The 14,693-nt window shown below is 44.5% G+C and overlaps 1 protein-coding gene across 4 annotated transcripts in view; it reads left to right on the forward strand.

The window, feature by feature from the left end:
* Window positions 1–14,693, forward strand: part of TMEM87B (transmembrane protein 87B) — a 51,713-nt gene that overhangs the window by 14,605 nt on the left and 22,415 nt on the right. For 3 of the 4 annotated variants that reach the window (XM_089922798.1, XM_089922799.1, XM_089922800.1), the window contains exons 9-13: window positions 2,174–2,273; window positions 6,201–6,294; window positions 7,830–7,900; window positions 13,259–13,368; window positions 13,454–13,512. In XM_089922798.1, coding sequence (XP_089778924.1) covers window positions 2,174–2,273; window positions 6,201–6,294; window positions 7,830–7,900; window positions 13,259–13,368; window positions 13,454–13,512 — 434 coding nt within the window. Of the gene's footprint in view, window positions 1–2,173; window positions 2,274–6,200; window positions 6,295–7,829; window positions 7,901–11,653; window positions 11,726–13,258; window positions 13,369–13,453; window positions 13,513–14,693 lie in introns of all 4 variants that reach the window. The other variant, XM_089922801.1, reaches the window with a different exon arrangement.

The raw sequence follows: 14,693 nt of genomic DNA on the forward strand, positions 1-14,693 counted from the left end.
GTGGTACAGGTTTTCAAAGGGTGTAGTTGTGTCTGCTCTTTATTTTAAAATACTCTGGGAAAAAAAGAGGGTGAGTTGGAAAATAGATGAGACAAATTTAGCATAATGTTGATAATTATGGAAGCTGAGTGATGGGTACGTGGGAGTTCATTATATCGCTTTCTCTGTGTTGAAGAATGTTTGTAATTTCCCAAAATAAAAAGATTAAAAAGACATGTACAAGACAATAAAGTAAACACAAACATCCAGGGAGGCATGTTAGAGGTATTATTACCCTATAAGAAGTTTTAGTGACGTGCGTGCATGTGTATGTGTGTGTGCCTGCCCTAAACCAGATAAGGAAGGAAGGATAGAGCTGCTGCATATGACTGGGGGTTAAAGCATTCTTGAATGTCAGAGAAGGCGGGTCAGCTCCTTTGCTGCCAGTGGTGGGGGTCTCTGTCTAGAAGAGGGTGGCGTGAACTTGGGTGAAGGGCAGCAAAAGCCCGAGATCCATGGAGAGAAGGAAAGACCATCTATCTTCCTCAGGGCCTTCAGGCCCTCTGAGATGACACCAGAAGGCCCTTGGAAGAGAAACGCCAGACTGCTGTCCTTGTCTTTGAGGAGTCCTGTGGAAAGGAGAGGCGCCAGACGAGGCCTGGGCTGATGTTGTTTCTGATTTTCCCAATCGTAAATTCTGTAACCCAGGCTGTCTTGCTTGGCATTGGTCCTGGAAGGATAGACTTCAGAAAAATCAAGCAATGATGATTTAGTGATTGTTAGGACCCAGCAAGGATACATTAAGAATAGGTCATGTCAGTTGACTTCTTTGTTTTTTGCTTCTAGATTGGCAGTTAGGCAAATGTAATGAATTTAGTATATCTGCACTTCTTCAAGGTATTGGGCAAGGTCTCTTGTGGTTTCTTCTAGAGAAGGCAGAGAAACATGAACTGAAAACAAGAATATTGGGTGGATTCACAACTCGTTTCTGAATGGCTTTCTCCTCTCCACCTTTACCGCCAGCACTCTCAACATCTCTTGGCTAAATTCTGGAATAGACTCCTGAGTGGTCTCCTCACCTACAGTCTATTCCCCTCCAAGCCATTAAGTAGAGCAATCTTGATAAAATAAAGCTGTCTACTTTATTCCAAGGGTCAGCAAGCTTTTCCTGCAAAGTCTACACAGTAAATATTTCTGGCTTTGCGAGCCATGTAGTCTGTGTTGCAACTTCTCAACGACTGCCATTGGAGCATGAAAGCTGCCACAGACAACAAATGGGCATGGCTGTGTTCCAATAAAACTTTATTTACAAAACAGATGTAGGGCCAGATTTGGCCTATGGGCTGTAGTTTACTAGTTCCTTTTTCACTCCCTTGTTTACTATCATTGACTTCCCACTGCCCTCAGCAACAAGCCCTGACTCATGGCCTAGCCTAAAACTGAGGCGATTGGGCCCTGCCTCTGCCCCAGCCTCTTTTCTTGACCTCCCTCGTTACACGCCCTGCTGCAGACATGCCGAACTTTCACTTCTTGCAGCATATTTGGCTTTGTCTCTTTTTCCCTCCATGCCTTTGCATGTGCCATTTCCTTTGCTTTCCCCTTTCCCTCCTCCAAACGGTTAACTCCTACTCAGCCTTCAAACCCTGGTGTAGATGTCACTTCCTATGAGAAGATTTTCCTGCCCCGTGTGGATTAGGTCGCTTTCATCACAATCCTGGGAGATACAGCGTTACCTCCAGCACTTGCTGAATTCTGTCCATTTACTTGTCCCGACCAGAGTACAGGCTTCACGAGGGCAGGGAACGTGGTGTGTCTTTTACTGTGATAGCCACACGGTAGGAGCGTGAATGAGGGCAACCTGGAGAAAAGAGAGCTCTTGAGGGCGTTATGGTTTTCAGATATTTACAGGACAGGAAAGGGCTACAATCCTTTGTAGCCTCAAGGGGAAGAATAAGAACAGAGGGGAGCTCGGGGAGACAGATTTCCAGTGGACGTGAGAAAGCTGTGCCCAGTAGAGCCGATAAGAATCCCCTTCATTGAGGTTTCAGACATCACTTGGATCAGATGACCTTTAAATTAAACGTGGCGAATTAGTCTGAGGTCAGGACGTAACTGTACACAGTACACATTTAGACTCTTGGCGGCAGGCGTCCAGATGGACCCAGAGCGAATGATTTTCCTTCGTCCCCCTCAGCCCAGGGTTTACTGATCTTTGCGGAGTTGATATCTGCGATTAAGAGGATGCTGGCTCGCCTCCTGGTGATCATTGTGAGCTTGGGATACGGCATTGTGAAGTAAGTACCGGGGCCCAGAAAAGACACCGTGTCCCCATCCTGTGATCCATCCATCTCCGCTATGACCCCTGTGAAACCCAACACCTCTCAGTGTCGTACCACAAATCCCAGAGGGAAATACCTGCAAGGACGTGTTTTTAAAAGATTTCCATGCACTGGCTATTTTATTCTTTTCTCAAATAAAGATCCTGAAGTTGAATTCCAGTAACTTCATAGTTAGATGAATAATCAACTATAAGGATTATGGAAAATTTTAAATGATTCTCGAAGTTCAGACCATTTTCTGTTTCCTAGACAACATAGTTAGGGGTCATGTTTGTGTATGAGCTATTGTAAGAGAGAGCGCTCTCATTAAACACCAGGTTCATCAGAATTTCTGGCTGAAACCTGGCAGTCGCCTGAGGACCCGCTTTCGGGACCCTCTCAAGCAGATCTTTTCTCCCTCTTACCTTTGAGTCCCTGGGCGTGAACATGGAAGAGCCTGTTGCCTAAGACCCTCTGATTCCCAGAAACTCAAGCCCTCACACTGGACCACAGCTGCATCTTCGGGTTGCAGGCCTTGTCAGCTGCCAGGTTTCCCCTCATCCCTCACCGCTCTGAGCACTTGCTCTGTTGTCTTTCTCCTCAGCACTTCACTGTCAGGATTCCCTGTGATTTGAGTATCCGTGTGAGGATCCTTTAAGAAACCTGACCTCACCCCCTCACCTCTGCCACTCTTACCTGTCACTTCCCCTCAACTACTGAGCCCCCTGGCCGTTTTCTAGACTTGATTATTATCTATTTATTATTGTGTATAACTGCACGCTCTCCATGGTGGCACATTGAAGCAATCTACTCTTCAGCCTCCCCCGTTTCCTGTTTACTTTCTCTAATATGTCAGCTGTAGGCACTCTTGGTCCCTGGTGGGGCCTCCGGCCTATTGATCTCACCGCCTTCCACGGCCCGGCAGGGCACTGATGACCCCTGCCACCCCTGAGGCCCTCCGCCTTTCCCTTTGTCGGCCTCCCTCGATAAATCCAGCTCTCCATCTGCGCAGGCTCTGCCGGGGCTGCAGCGTCAGCCTGAGGAGAGCACCCCGCCCCACTGCCTGGCAGTTCACTCCATGACCCTGAACCTGAAGGGCGCCCTCAGTGCTGCTGGCACCTCTTGATCCCCGTGCCATTTGCGTTCGGACTCTCCGCTCTGCGGAAGACCATTTACCCCTTCTGTCTCCTCGCACCTCCCTACCCTCGTCCATCGTAGCTGATCTTGGCTCTTCTCTCACCGAGGAATTAGAAGCCATCAGAAGGGACTTGCGGCCGTCAGGTCTGTGTCATCCTCCCCACCTCTGGACCACACGCAGCCTGTTCTGCTCCTGTACGGCGTAGACCATCCCTGTGTGTGGTTAAGCCCCGCCCTGCCCTGGTGCCCTGGGTCCTGTTACCTCCTCTGTCAAAGAAGCTGTTCCAGCAGTCTGTCCTGTTTTCTCTGATAGCGTCAATTTCCCTCTCCGGTGGGCCATTCCCATCAGCACACTGTTACTTCTGTCATCTTCAGAAGCAAACCCTCCCTTGAACCCAGTTGGCCCTCTCCTCTGCTTCTCCTTCATTGCTTTTCCCCTGTGTGCAGCAGCATTTTTCAGATCTGTTGTCTGTACTTGGCCGCTTCCACTTCCCTCGTTTTCTGTCCTTGTGAGGTTTGGCCCCATTCCTCCACTGAGACTGCTGTCAAGGTCACCTTGACCTCTCCTTGCCGAATCGCAGGGCCCCGCTCAGCCCCCGTGCAGGTGCCTGGTCGTGAAGCCTCCTTCAGGGTCTCCTGTGCTGGAGCCCCCTCGTCTTCCCGAGCTCCAGCGTTTGGGGGCCCTGGGCTCAGGCCCCAGACCTCTTCTCTAGTGACCGGCATCCCCGAGGCTTTCTCATCCAGTTCCGTGGCTCTGACTGATGAACGTGTCCAGAATGAGCCCATCCCGCCCCTCCAACAGCCACCACCCTGGTGCAGGCCACCATCTTCTCCTGCCGAGACTACACTCCAGTAGCCTCCAAACTGGTTTCCCCACTTCTGCCCTGGTCTCCTGTCAGTCTTTTCAAACACAGCAGCAGCCAAGATGATTCTCTTAAGACGTAACTCCAATTTCATTACTTTTCTGCTCATTTCACTCAGTGAAACCCAAATTCCATCTTGTGGCTTCTCCGATGGCTGACCTCATCTCCTGCCACTCTCCCTCCTGCTGCTTTTCTTGCTCTCACTGTTCCTTAAACCCAGCAGACACTTGTCTCACAGTGCAGGAAAGGCCTCTGCTTGTCAGCTTCCCCCCCGGATCCCAGGTGTGGTTTGCTCCCTCACTTCCTTTAGTTCTCTGCCTCACCATCACCCCCCAGGGAGGATGGCCCTTTGGGACCCTAATCAGTGCCCATCCTCCATCACTCCAGTCCCTCATGCCTTTTGATGTGTTTCTTAGCATTTATTGTCTCTTCCCCCCACTTGTGTGTGACTTCCCTGTATTGTGTCCTGCTGTATCCCAAGGCCCCGGTGGGCTGGGCGGCACACAGCGTGCACTCAGTAAGCGTGCACTAATGCACGCACGTGTGCTTCTGAGCTCCGGACTGGTGCAGTTACCAAGACTGTAGCGAGGAAACCTTCTTTTCGTTTGTTTTGCTTTCTTTTGTTTTTTGGCCTTAGTACAGTATATAGAACACAAAACCCTGTGGGTCCCAGTGGCAACTCACAGTTGTAGTCATGAGCATCGGGTGCCAGGGTGCAGAGGGTGGTGGCTGAGAAGGGATAGAAGATTGAGCTGGTGGGTGAGGGCTCAGCCCTTTTTGACTGAATCCCTTCACTGTCAACTTGTGTTCAACCCTTACAAAGCGGTAACAGTTCTGGCTGTTGCAGGGTTCCACTAAGCTGGCTGTAGTGAACCAGAATTTAGATGAACTAGGTTAGATAAATTGTCTGAAATATGAGCTATGGGTATTAGTTCAGTTTTTACTTAGATTTGTTTTAAAATTACTATCATAAGTATTTTTTTTTCAAAACCAGTTTTTTCTTCTAATTACTCTGAAAAGAGGGTTTTTGAGTTAAAACGTATTCACAATAAATTCTGACTTGCAAGTGTCATGAAATTTCAGTTCTTATTTTTTTTTTTTTTTTGGCCACGCTGTGCGGCCTGAGGGACCTTAGTTCCCCCACCAGGGATTGAACTTGGGCCCACGGCAGTGAAAGCGCCGCGTCCTAACCATTGGACCACCAGGGAATTCTCGAAATTTCAGTTCTATTTTCAAATGACTAATCGCAAAAATCATCGTCTTTGCACGTTCTCAACTCATTTATACTTTCAAAGAATCAAAAGTGTTATTTTAATGCTTTTCAATCCGAAGAATGAAAGCTGAAGTCTTTCCGGACTGTCGTTTGGGAGTATTGAGAGGGGAAGGCAGTGGGATTCGATCTCCTGACATGCTGCTATTTCTCTGCCCAAGTCATAGAATCAGTGGATTATCGCTGACAAGACACATCTCAGAACACTTTACAATCTGTTAGTGAAAGAATTAAATGATTATTTCTGCCAGTGGCACTTAGAAGTTGGCACTTTCTTCCTAGGTTTCATCACTCTTCTCGTCCATTCTATAGACATAGTACCTGGGTTATGTTAATCATGTTGCTTGGATTTCAGCAGCAAGATCCTCTGGCCTCGAAATTGTTGCTTCATAGGCATCAGTACAGCTTCAAGTCCTAGAGAAGGAGGCCAGATTTCCCTGAGCCTGTTTCTGCCTTCTTCCCAGGAAACAATGCTGTTTCCCAAAACAGAGTACCTCCGAGGCGGGAAGGGACTGACGTGATTGGATAGTGACGTCCCTGGTGTTGGAAATGGGGCCAGTTACTGTAGTCGGATACATTTTACTTACCTTGCTTCTTCTTTCTGTTTTTTCTGTTTGCTCCTCCTTGTACCAGGCCTCGTCTAGGAACAGTCATGCACCGGGTCATCGGACTGGGGATCCTTTACTTTGTCTTTGCGGCTACTGAAGGCGTGATAAGAGTCATTGGGGTAAAAACTACATCATTCCACTTGCACTTTTTTTTGTCGTTGCTGTGAAATACGATTTTACTTTCTATCTCCTGAGATGAATTTTTAAAGATAGGAACTTTGTGATAAAGGCCCAGTTTGAGTTTATTTTCCCCCCTGTGGACTCTTTCCCTTTTTTAATACGTCCTGAAAGCATAAGGCTAAACAGAGCACTTTTTTAAATGATGTGGTTATGAAGGCACCACCTGACGTCATCCTATGAATTAGCTCCATCTCAAAAATGTTCGTGGTTGCTCTTCACGAAGAACATTCATCTTTGTCATTATGTAGTCTGAACACATTCATTTCTCCCTTAACCCTTGGCTTAAACGTGTAAGTGAAGAACAGTTAATTTTACCTTTTGTGCATACAGATATTATGTGTCATTGCTTTTTAAAGTCTCCTTTGGTTGTAAGTTTTCCCTGACTCTTGTGGGCTCAGAATTTGGGGGATTCAGTAGACTCCACGCTTGGAAAAACCAGGAGGAGGTAGTGTTCTGGGGAGAAACGGCTCTAGCAACATGGGCAGCAATGCTTTACTCTAGAGAAGAGCGAATATTTGTATCTGTGAAGACCCCTACATTTCTAGCTCTAGGTTTTCCTTAACAATATGGCTGACAACTGAGTGATTAAGAAGCTTATTATACTTTTACTTGATCCAGAGAACCTTGTAATTCTTACTCAGAACGTCTTTTGGATTAGATGTTTAAATCACATCACTGTGTGCAGAGTGAACAATCTGTATATTGCCGCACGCGTCTACTTCATGTAGGTTGATCTGACCCTTAAAGCAGGACGTTTGTCCAGTAATGTTAAAAGCTTCACTCTTCTTCTGGTGTCTTTGACACATCTGCATTCTGGGTTAGATGCACCTGCTCCTTGAAAGGTGCATTTATTTTTACTCTTACATAATAATGAAGAACTTTGCATTTACATGTATAATTCACAGAAAACTAATCTTTGCTAGAAAGAAAATGGAAAGGATAAACATCCCACGGATAGACTGCATTGTATTTCTTTAAAATTTTACACAGTCAGCATCTTAGATGTGACCGTTTTAAATATGATTCTCCGTCAGCTCTTGAGTATGCATCCAGCCTATGGTTTGTTTATACCCTTCCACACAGTTCCTTTTCCTTATTTTACTTTTTGCACGTCCTTTCACACACGTGGGGATGACGAGGAGTGCGTTTCTTTAGGAGCCGTGGCTGCAGGTTTGGTGCGGAGAGGGCAGAGATTGAAATGGTTGACCTGAGTTGGGTGGGATGCGCTGTGTTTTATTTGCCACTTTATAACACACTTTTACGTTATCACGGGACAAGTTGATGACAAACATTTGTTGACACCAAAACAGGTAACTTCCATGTGCTCAAACACAATTCTGTTAGGCAATAACATCTTTTATGTGGCCTTTTATAAAACAATGATATGAGATAAATTGTTTTTCTTCATCAGATGATAATTATAATACAATGAAACTTTTACATTCAGATTTTTTTCCCTATTTTTATTTTTCAGGGTTCTAACCATTTAGCTGTTGTGTTTGGTGACATTATTTTAGCCGTTATTGACTCCATTTTTGTATGGTTCATATCCTTTACTGTGTCCTAAAATTGTTGTATCATTAAAATCGGATTATTTTTAGTGTGTAATAATAATAGAAATATACTCATGCATTATTGTTACCTCAATATAGAAATTTAGTTGAAGGTGAAAAAGTAACGATTCCTCAAACAAAAAATATCCTTATTTTTTCTATTAGTTCAGCAAACTTAAATGCACATATTGAGCGATCTGGTAAGGAAGAAAAATACATAACTAGGAGCAACATAGCAATAGTAATTGCCACGTTAGAGAGGTGCTGTGCAGACAGAGGAAAGAGAAATTTACTCCAGGGTGAAAATCAGGAAAGATTTCAGGGAGATGGTGACATTTTAATTGAGACTGAGTGGACAAATCGGGGTTTACTAGGAAAAGAACTGAGGGGAAAGCATTCTGGGAAGATTTAAGGGGACCAAATAGTTGGAAGCATGAAAATATAGGGACAGTGGCACGATGTCTCAGAGTAGCTTGCCTGTAGGTAACGTGTGTAGGAGAATCATGGAAGGTGGGACCAGAAGGGAAGGATAGAATGACATGCTCGAGAGTTTAGAAGGTGGAAAGTAGCAAGGAGCTGAGGCTGCACAGGTGACTGACATGATGAAATCTTGTAAGAAAGAACTCAAGGATGGCATTTTAAAAAATGCCTGGGAAAGGAGAGTCTAGAGCTGGGAAGTCTAGTAAGGAGTCCTTTGCAGTGGGCCAAAGGAGGGATAGTGAGGGTTAGAAGTGGGGCAGAGGAAATGGAAGAAGGACTCTGGATGACAAGCTGGCTAGAAATGGGTGGGGAAAGGGAGAGAGGGCTCCCAGGAAGGCATGCATGTCTCAAGTAGGTGGCTGGACCAGTGTTGCCATTCTCAGGGTGGTAAACATGGATAAGGGACCACAGTGGGTGAGGGTTGAGCTGCCCGGGGCATTAGTGTGAAGAAGAGAGTTGGAAGTCCCAGCCTGGCTTAGCAAGAGGAGTCAGAGCTGGTGACAAAGGTGGGAGTCAGCTTTGTGTGGGAGAGGGTCGCAGCCGTGGAAATGACCCAAGAAGAACAGGTAGACCAGCAAGTGGAGAGGAACCAGGATAGTGCCTCGTGGGGCAGAAACATGCATGGACGGAAGTCCAGGGCGAAGGGAGGTGGGAGAACCAGGAAGTCGTCCTGGGGTGGAGGCTAGGAAAGCTTTGGTAAGGAGGGGTGCTCAGCAGTGGCTAGCGCTGCAGAGACATGAGTTCCCGAGGCGCACCTGTCTGCCTGGTTCATTCCAGGGGTCACGGCGGACAGCAAGAGAGTGGGTTCGCTGGAGGTGGTGGGCCAGAGGCCATAGCACAGCAGGAAAAGTTTCAGAGACAGTGTTAACCGATCCTTGAGGCTCCTCCTCGCTGACTGAGTGACTCCAGTGGAGTCTGGGCAATTCCACTGTTTTCCTCTCCTAGGCAGGACCCTCTAAAGTGCATTCGTGGAAATGGGAGGGATTCTAGAGAAACTACGACCTGGTCAGAGCAGAATGCTGGGTTCTGCGGATCCAGAACATTATCTGTATCTGTTTCGTTGACATTTATGTCCTCTTTGAAACTCATAAGCTTTTATTTTTACACAGTTCTTTTTGTTGCTATTGTCTTTGATAATTGTCTTTTAGCTTTTTTTTTTTTTTAAAGAAGATGTTCGGGGTAGGAGTTTATTAATTTATTTATTTAGTTTTGCTGTGTTGGGGCTTCGTTTCTGTGCGAGGGCTTTCTCTAGTTGTGGCAAGCGGGGGCCACTGTTCATCGCGATGCGCGGGCCTCTCACTATCGCGGCCTCTCTTGTTGCGGAGCACAGGCTCCAGACGCGCAGGCTCAGTAGTTGTGGCTCACGGGCCTAGTTACTCCGCGGCATGTGGGATCCTCCCAGACCAGGGCTCGAACCCGTGTCCCCTGCATTAGCAGGCAGATTCACAACCACTGCGCCACCAGGGAAGCCCTGTCTTTTAGCTTTTAACGTAAAATGTGATTTTGTTTTCCTTGTGTTTCTTTCCATGTTCTCATCTTTGTCTCTCACAGGGAGGGCCGGAGGGCTTAAAATTGCCTGTGTCCCTTCTCTACAGGAAGCTGTCCCTTTCTGAAGGTGCGCTAACAGGTGTAACACTGTTAGTAGGATTTTCTGAGCTCCTTGTGGGTAAACCCGGTCTTATCTATTCTTTAAATTCCCCGTTTGTGAATTCTCGATATGCTTCCAAGTTAAAAACAAAACAAAAATCTTTTAATTTATTTTTATTCTCGAAAGCAGTGGTTCTTAGCCTTGTTTGGGTTCTGGCAGCAGAGATGCCTTTGCAAATCTGATGAAAGCTGTGGAGCCTCTTCACAGATTATATATAAACACACACTTCATTCACACGAGGAGTTCTTCCTACAGTGAGGCATTTGCAGACCTCCTAAATTACGTCCAAGCCCCTAGTATCCGAGGGGTGTCTAGTAAAGGGATAATACCTGATTTAAAGAGTTGTTTCGATCAACTTGCTTGAAAACTGGATTCTACTTCTGTTGAGAGCTACCAGTTGAGAATCCAAGTTTACTGAATAAAATTATAGTAATATAAATCTGATCTTCTCCGAGTTGTAAAAATTTCTGACTCTAATGTAATTTTTCATATTCTCTACTCTAAAAAAAACCATGTAGAGTCATTCAGTTGTTCAAAAGGTGAAGTCCGTTCCTCAGTTCTGCAGGTGAGCAGGGTTCCAGCTCTGAGTACTCATCCCCAGTGTGGAGCCCGCTCTGCCGAAGCCCCGGCTTCATTGCTTGTCAGGGATTCTCACCTGACTTGAGGATAAGGGGCAGGCAGTGCGAACATCCTGGGACCTGGACAGGCAGAATTGCAGGGGAGGTGAACTAGCTACTGGGCTCAGCGTTACTGTCTCTAATCTTCATGTCTTCTCTTCTGTCATTGTGAGTTTAGAAAATGAGCTTAAGACATCTCTTCATTTTGGAGTTGTCTTATTTCTAAACTTGTATATGCTTAGAGCCTTGTAAACTTTGCATTTAAAAAATCTGTATTATCTTTTCTCCTGGTAATTTACAGATATGTATTTCAAAGTATTCTTGTTCTTAATCATCTCCAAGGTGGTACATTGGTTCATTGGGAAAAATACATAGTAATGCAACTTGGCAGAAAATTCCAGAGGAAAGTGGCTGTAAACGCTCTAATTCCATCTGGATTTGAATGAGGGTAACTTACCACCTTTATGGACAGCAGTGGCTTTGGTCCAACACATAATGAGCCAGATTGGGATGGGGAGATAAGGAAAATAAGGGGAAAGATTTAGCTTGCTTAATTAATAATGTTTTTAATAAACATGTTTGAGGTAAAAGTCATAAAGAAATCCAGAAATTAAAGTTCTCTTGGTTAGTATTTCATGGTGAGAGAAAGGAAATTTAGCATCATCCATTTCTGCCTCAACCTGAATTTCTGACGTTTGCTTTTAGATTGCCGTTTGGTAATTTTCATTACTGAGATGAAAAGTCTGCTTTCTCTGTACAAAAAGGTAGTGGATTTCCTAAATGATTACCAATGACAAGCAAAGAAGCAGGACTACGTCCTTATAGAATTGAGTGCTGGAATAATGACCCTGCTTCCTTCACCTTTGGTGAACCTCATCTAGCTCCTCCTGTAAGAATCTAATTCTACATTAATAGAAAAAAATAGCCTGAGAGCGTCCAAAGCCACAGCCTTCTGCCTCTTTTCTCCTGCTTGTTTGATTCTTTTGCTGTTTTGCTGCAGGCAAATGATTCTGATCTTGTGCTCCTGGCCAGCCTCCCTCTGTCTCTTCTTGACTCTAGCTTGTGCTGGTGGATATCCTTTTCCTAGCGCAGCAGCACGTTCAAGGTGCTTCTCTTGTCAGGATGGTGGGGCCTGTGTGCTTTCACTACTGCTTCAGAAGTATTCGGTCTTGATCATGTTTATTGAATAAAGCATATTTGCATGTCTGTAAATTCTGACAGTAGGCCTAATTGGTTGAGTTGTGCTATTTTAGAAATTGATCTTCTGTTGAAACTTATTGGTCATTCAGAAAGATTGAAAAGCAGCTTTGGTAGTTTTAGTACTAAAGTGAAGGTTTTTGATGAGTGAAGTATTTGGAATTTAAATAGGAGGCCTAAGTGCAAACTGTGCCACTCCCATTCCTTTGCTCAACTCTGTTATGTATGTTCGGAGTGTGGTCCCTGAACGGGGCTTGGCAGGTGCTGCAGAGGAAGTAGCTCCCGTTTACAGAGCTCTGGCTTGAGCACAGCTGCACTACTGAGGAGCCAGTGGACAAGCCTCTTTCAGCTTCTTTGTACCTGACAGTGTCGCACTTTACCTGAGCCCTGTGCTCCTGGAACAGCCGTGGTTAAGACAGCCTCCACCCTTTTGTGTTCCGGGAAAAGGCTTACTGTCAATACAGACAGGTGCCTTTCCCCATAGGACTTCGAGGAGACTCCCAGGTGCCCCCATGTTCACTTGTGACAGGGCCAGACACAGACCTATGTACCCACTGACCAATCCGGACAAAATACCAGACTGAACCAAACTAAGCCTTCTCCTTCCCCCGGGTTCCCGAGCTTTCATCCACCCGCAGCCCTCCTTCATGGCCCCTCCTGAAAACCTGCAGACTTCAAGGAAAGTCATTCTCTGAGCAACTGTCCCGTCAGGCCCCACCCACCTCTCACACCTGCTGCTCTCGACACCTGTTTACTCCTCCCTATAAAAGCAAAGCCCTTCCCTGCCTGACCTTTGGGACTCTCTCGGATCTTGTAGTCGGAACATTCTCCCTACTGCAATAATCTCTTCAATAAAGTCTCTTTTTACCTAAGTCCAGATTTGTGTTACTTGACATATTTCAGTTTCAATTTATAAAATGGAATTGGCAGATGACGTAACTTCTTAATTATGGTCATTCGGAGGATAAAATGAGAATAGACCAGAAACAACAAAACAAGAAAGAAACAGACAGAAAAGCACATGCCAAATGGCATGTCATGATGGGATCTGTAAAGAGTGTCTGGCCTAAGGGGGACTTGGCGTTTAGTGTGTGTCCTGCTCTGTTCTCTGTTTCAAGAACTTGGCATTGAAGGAGCACGTCATAGGTCTTCTTGCTTATGTTTTTTTTCCTTGAAGTGTGTTTACTTAGTTCAGACAGTGGTATATTGTAAAACAATATCTGTGATGAAATTGGTATCATGATTATACAGTATTGGATAAGACAACATTTTCTGTGTGTTTATTAGTTTTAAATGATAGGAGTTATATATAGCAGTGCTAATTTTGGAAATGTAACAGAAGATTCTTATTTTGTTTTTTATCTTAACTGTATATTACTATTTAAATTTTTTTCCTTAACTTTTTTCACATTTTTATAAGTTTGGCACAAACTATGAAGACTCTAAGGCTAAGAAAGAACACAGTGAAATTTTCTTTGTACAGGCACTTTACAAATACCCTGATCTTTGCCATACTGGGTAAGCTATCTAACTTTTCTTTTAAAATACATTATTTTAGTATTGCATATTCTTTCACTGATTGACTTTTTTTGGTGTGTTTCAGCATCTGTAGTGTTTATGGTGTGGACAACGAAGACATTTAGAATTGCAAAATGTCAATCAGTAAGTATAATCTTCCTATTTAAACAGTTTTCATTTTTAATTATTCTATTTTATTTTGTGTAAGTTTGAAGAATTTTGTGTTTGTAGACAGGTAATTTTAGTGGAGATTTTCTTTACTTGGAATTATTTTGTATAGAATTATAAAAACATTTGCCTTCTTTAAATGTCTGAAAAAGTTCCTCTTAAATCTCCTTTTCCAATTATGCCCTTTTCTCAACTTCTTTTTGTGTATTTTGAAAAGGAATCCTCCCCCTGTATAATTTTAGGTAACAGGAAATCTTTTTCTTCCAGCACACAGTGTAATTGGATTGTTTTGTACTTAGGACTGTAAACCTTAAGCCTGACATGTTTCTAGGATGGTATCCTCATTATGAACATTCAGGAGATACCCTCCATGGATTCTCTAGTTAGAAGAAGATACATTTCTCAGACTTAAAATAATAAAAGACCCTCTTGGGGGTTTCTTGATTTGGAAATAGTCTCTAGTTCTATATAAATAATTATAAAGAGCCCTCTGAAAACCCTGGACTTCTGCTGCTGTAGGGATAAGTTAGTGAGAGAAGAAACTGTTCTTGTCTAGAAAATAATTGACCTCTGAAGCCCTTTTAAACTCTAATTCTTTTTTTTTTTAATTAATTTATTTATTTTTGGCTGTGTTGGGTCTTCGTTGCTGTGTGAGGACTTTCTCTAGTTGCGGCGAGCGGGGGCTACTCTTCATTGTGGTGCATGGGCTTCTCATTGCGGTGGCTTCTCCTGTTGCGGAGCCCGGGCTCTAGGTGCGCGGGCTTCAGTAGTTGTGGCACATGGGCTCAGTAGTTGTGGCTCACGGGCTTTAGAGTGCAGGCTCAGTAGTTGTGGCGCACAGGCTTAGTTGCTCCGTGGCATGTGGGGTCTTCCTGGACCAGGGCTTGAACCTGTGTCCCCTGCGTTGGCAGGCAGATTCTTAACCACTGCGCCAACAGGGAGGTCCCTCTAATTCTTTTTACGATACTATATAATTTGTTAGGATTTTATTCATTATATTGGTTATAAGGCTGAAGTAAGCATTAATATTACTGAAGTAAGCATAATGATTTTATAGAGATAGCATTTCTTAGTTTTTATGTTTCTCGGAAAAACGTGTGCTTATTCATTTGGAAGACTTACTGGTTGGAAAGATTTCATTAGTACTTGTCATTATG

Source organism: Delphinapterus leucas, chromosome 13, assembly GCF_059928025.1.
Source record: "Delphinapterus leucas isolate spDelLeu-1000000601 "Yukka" chromosome 13, BTC_Dleu_Yukka2, whole genome shotgun sequence".
In the NCBI taxonomy this organism is placed as follows: Eukaryota; Metazoa; Chordata; class Mammalia; order Artiodactyla; family Monodontidae; genus Delphinapterus; species Delphinapterus leucas.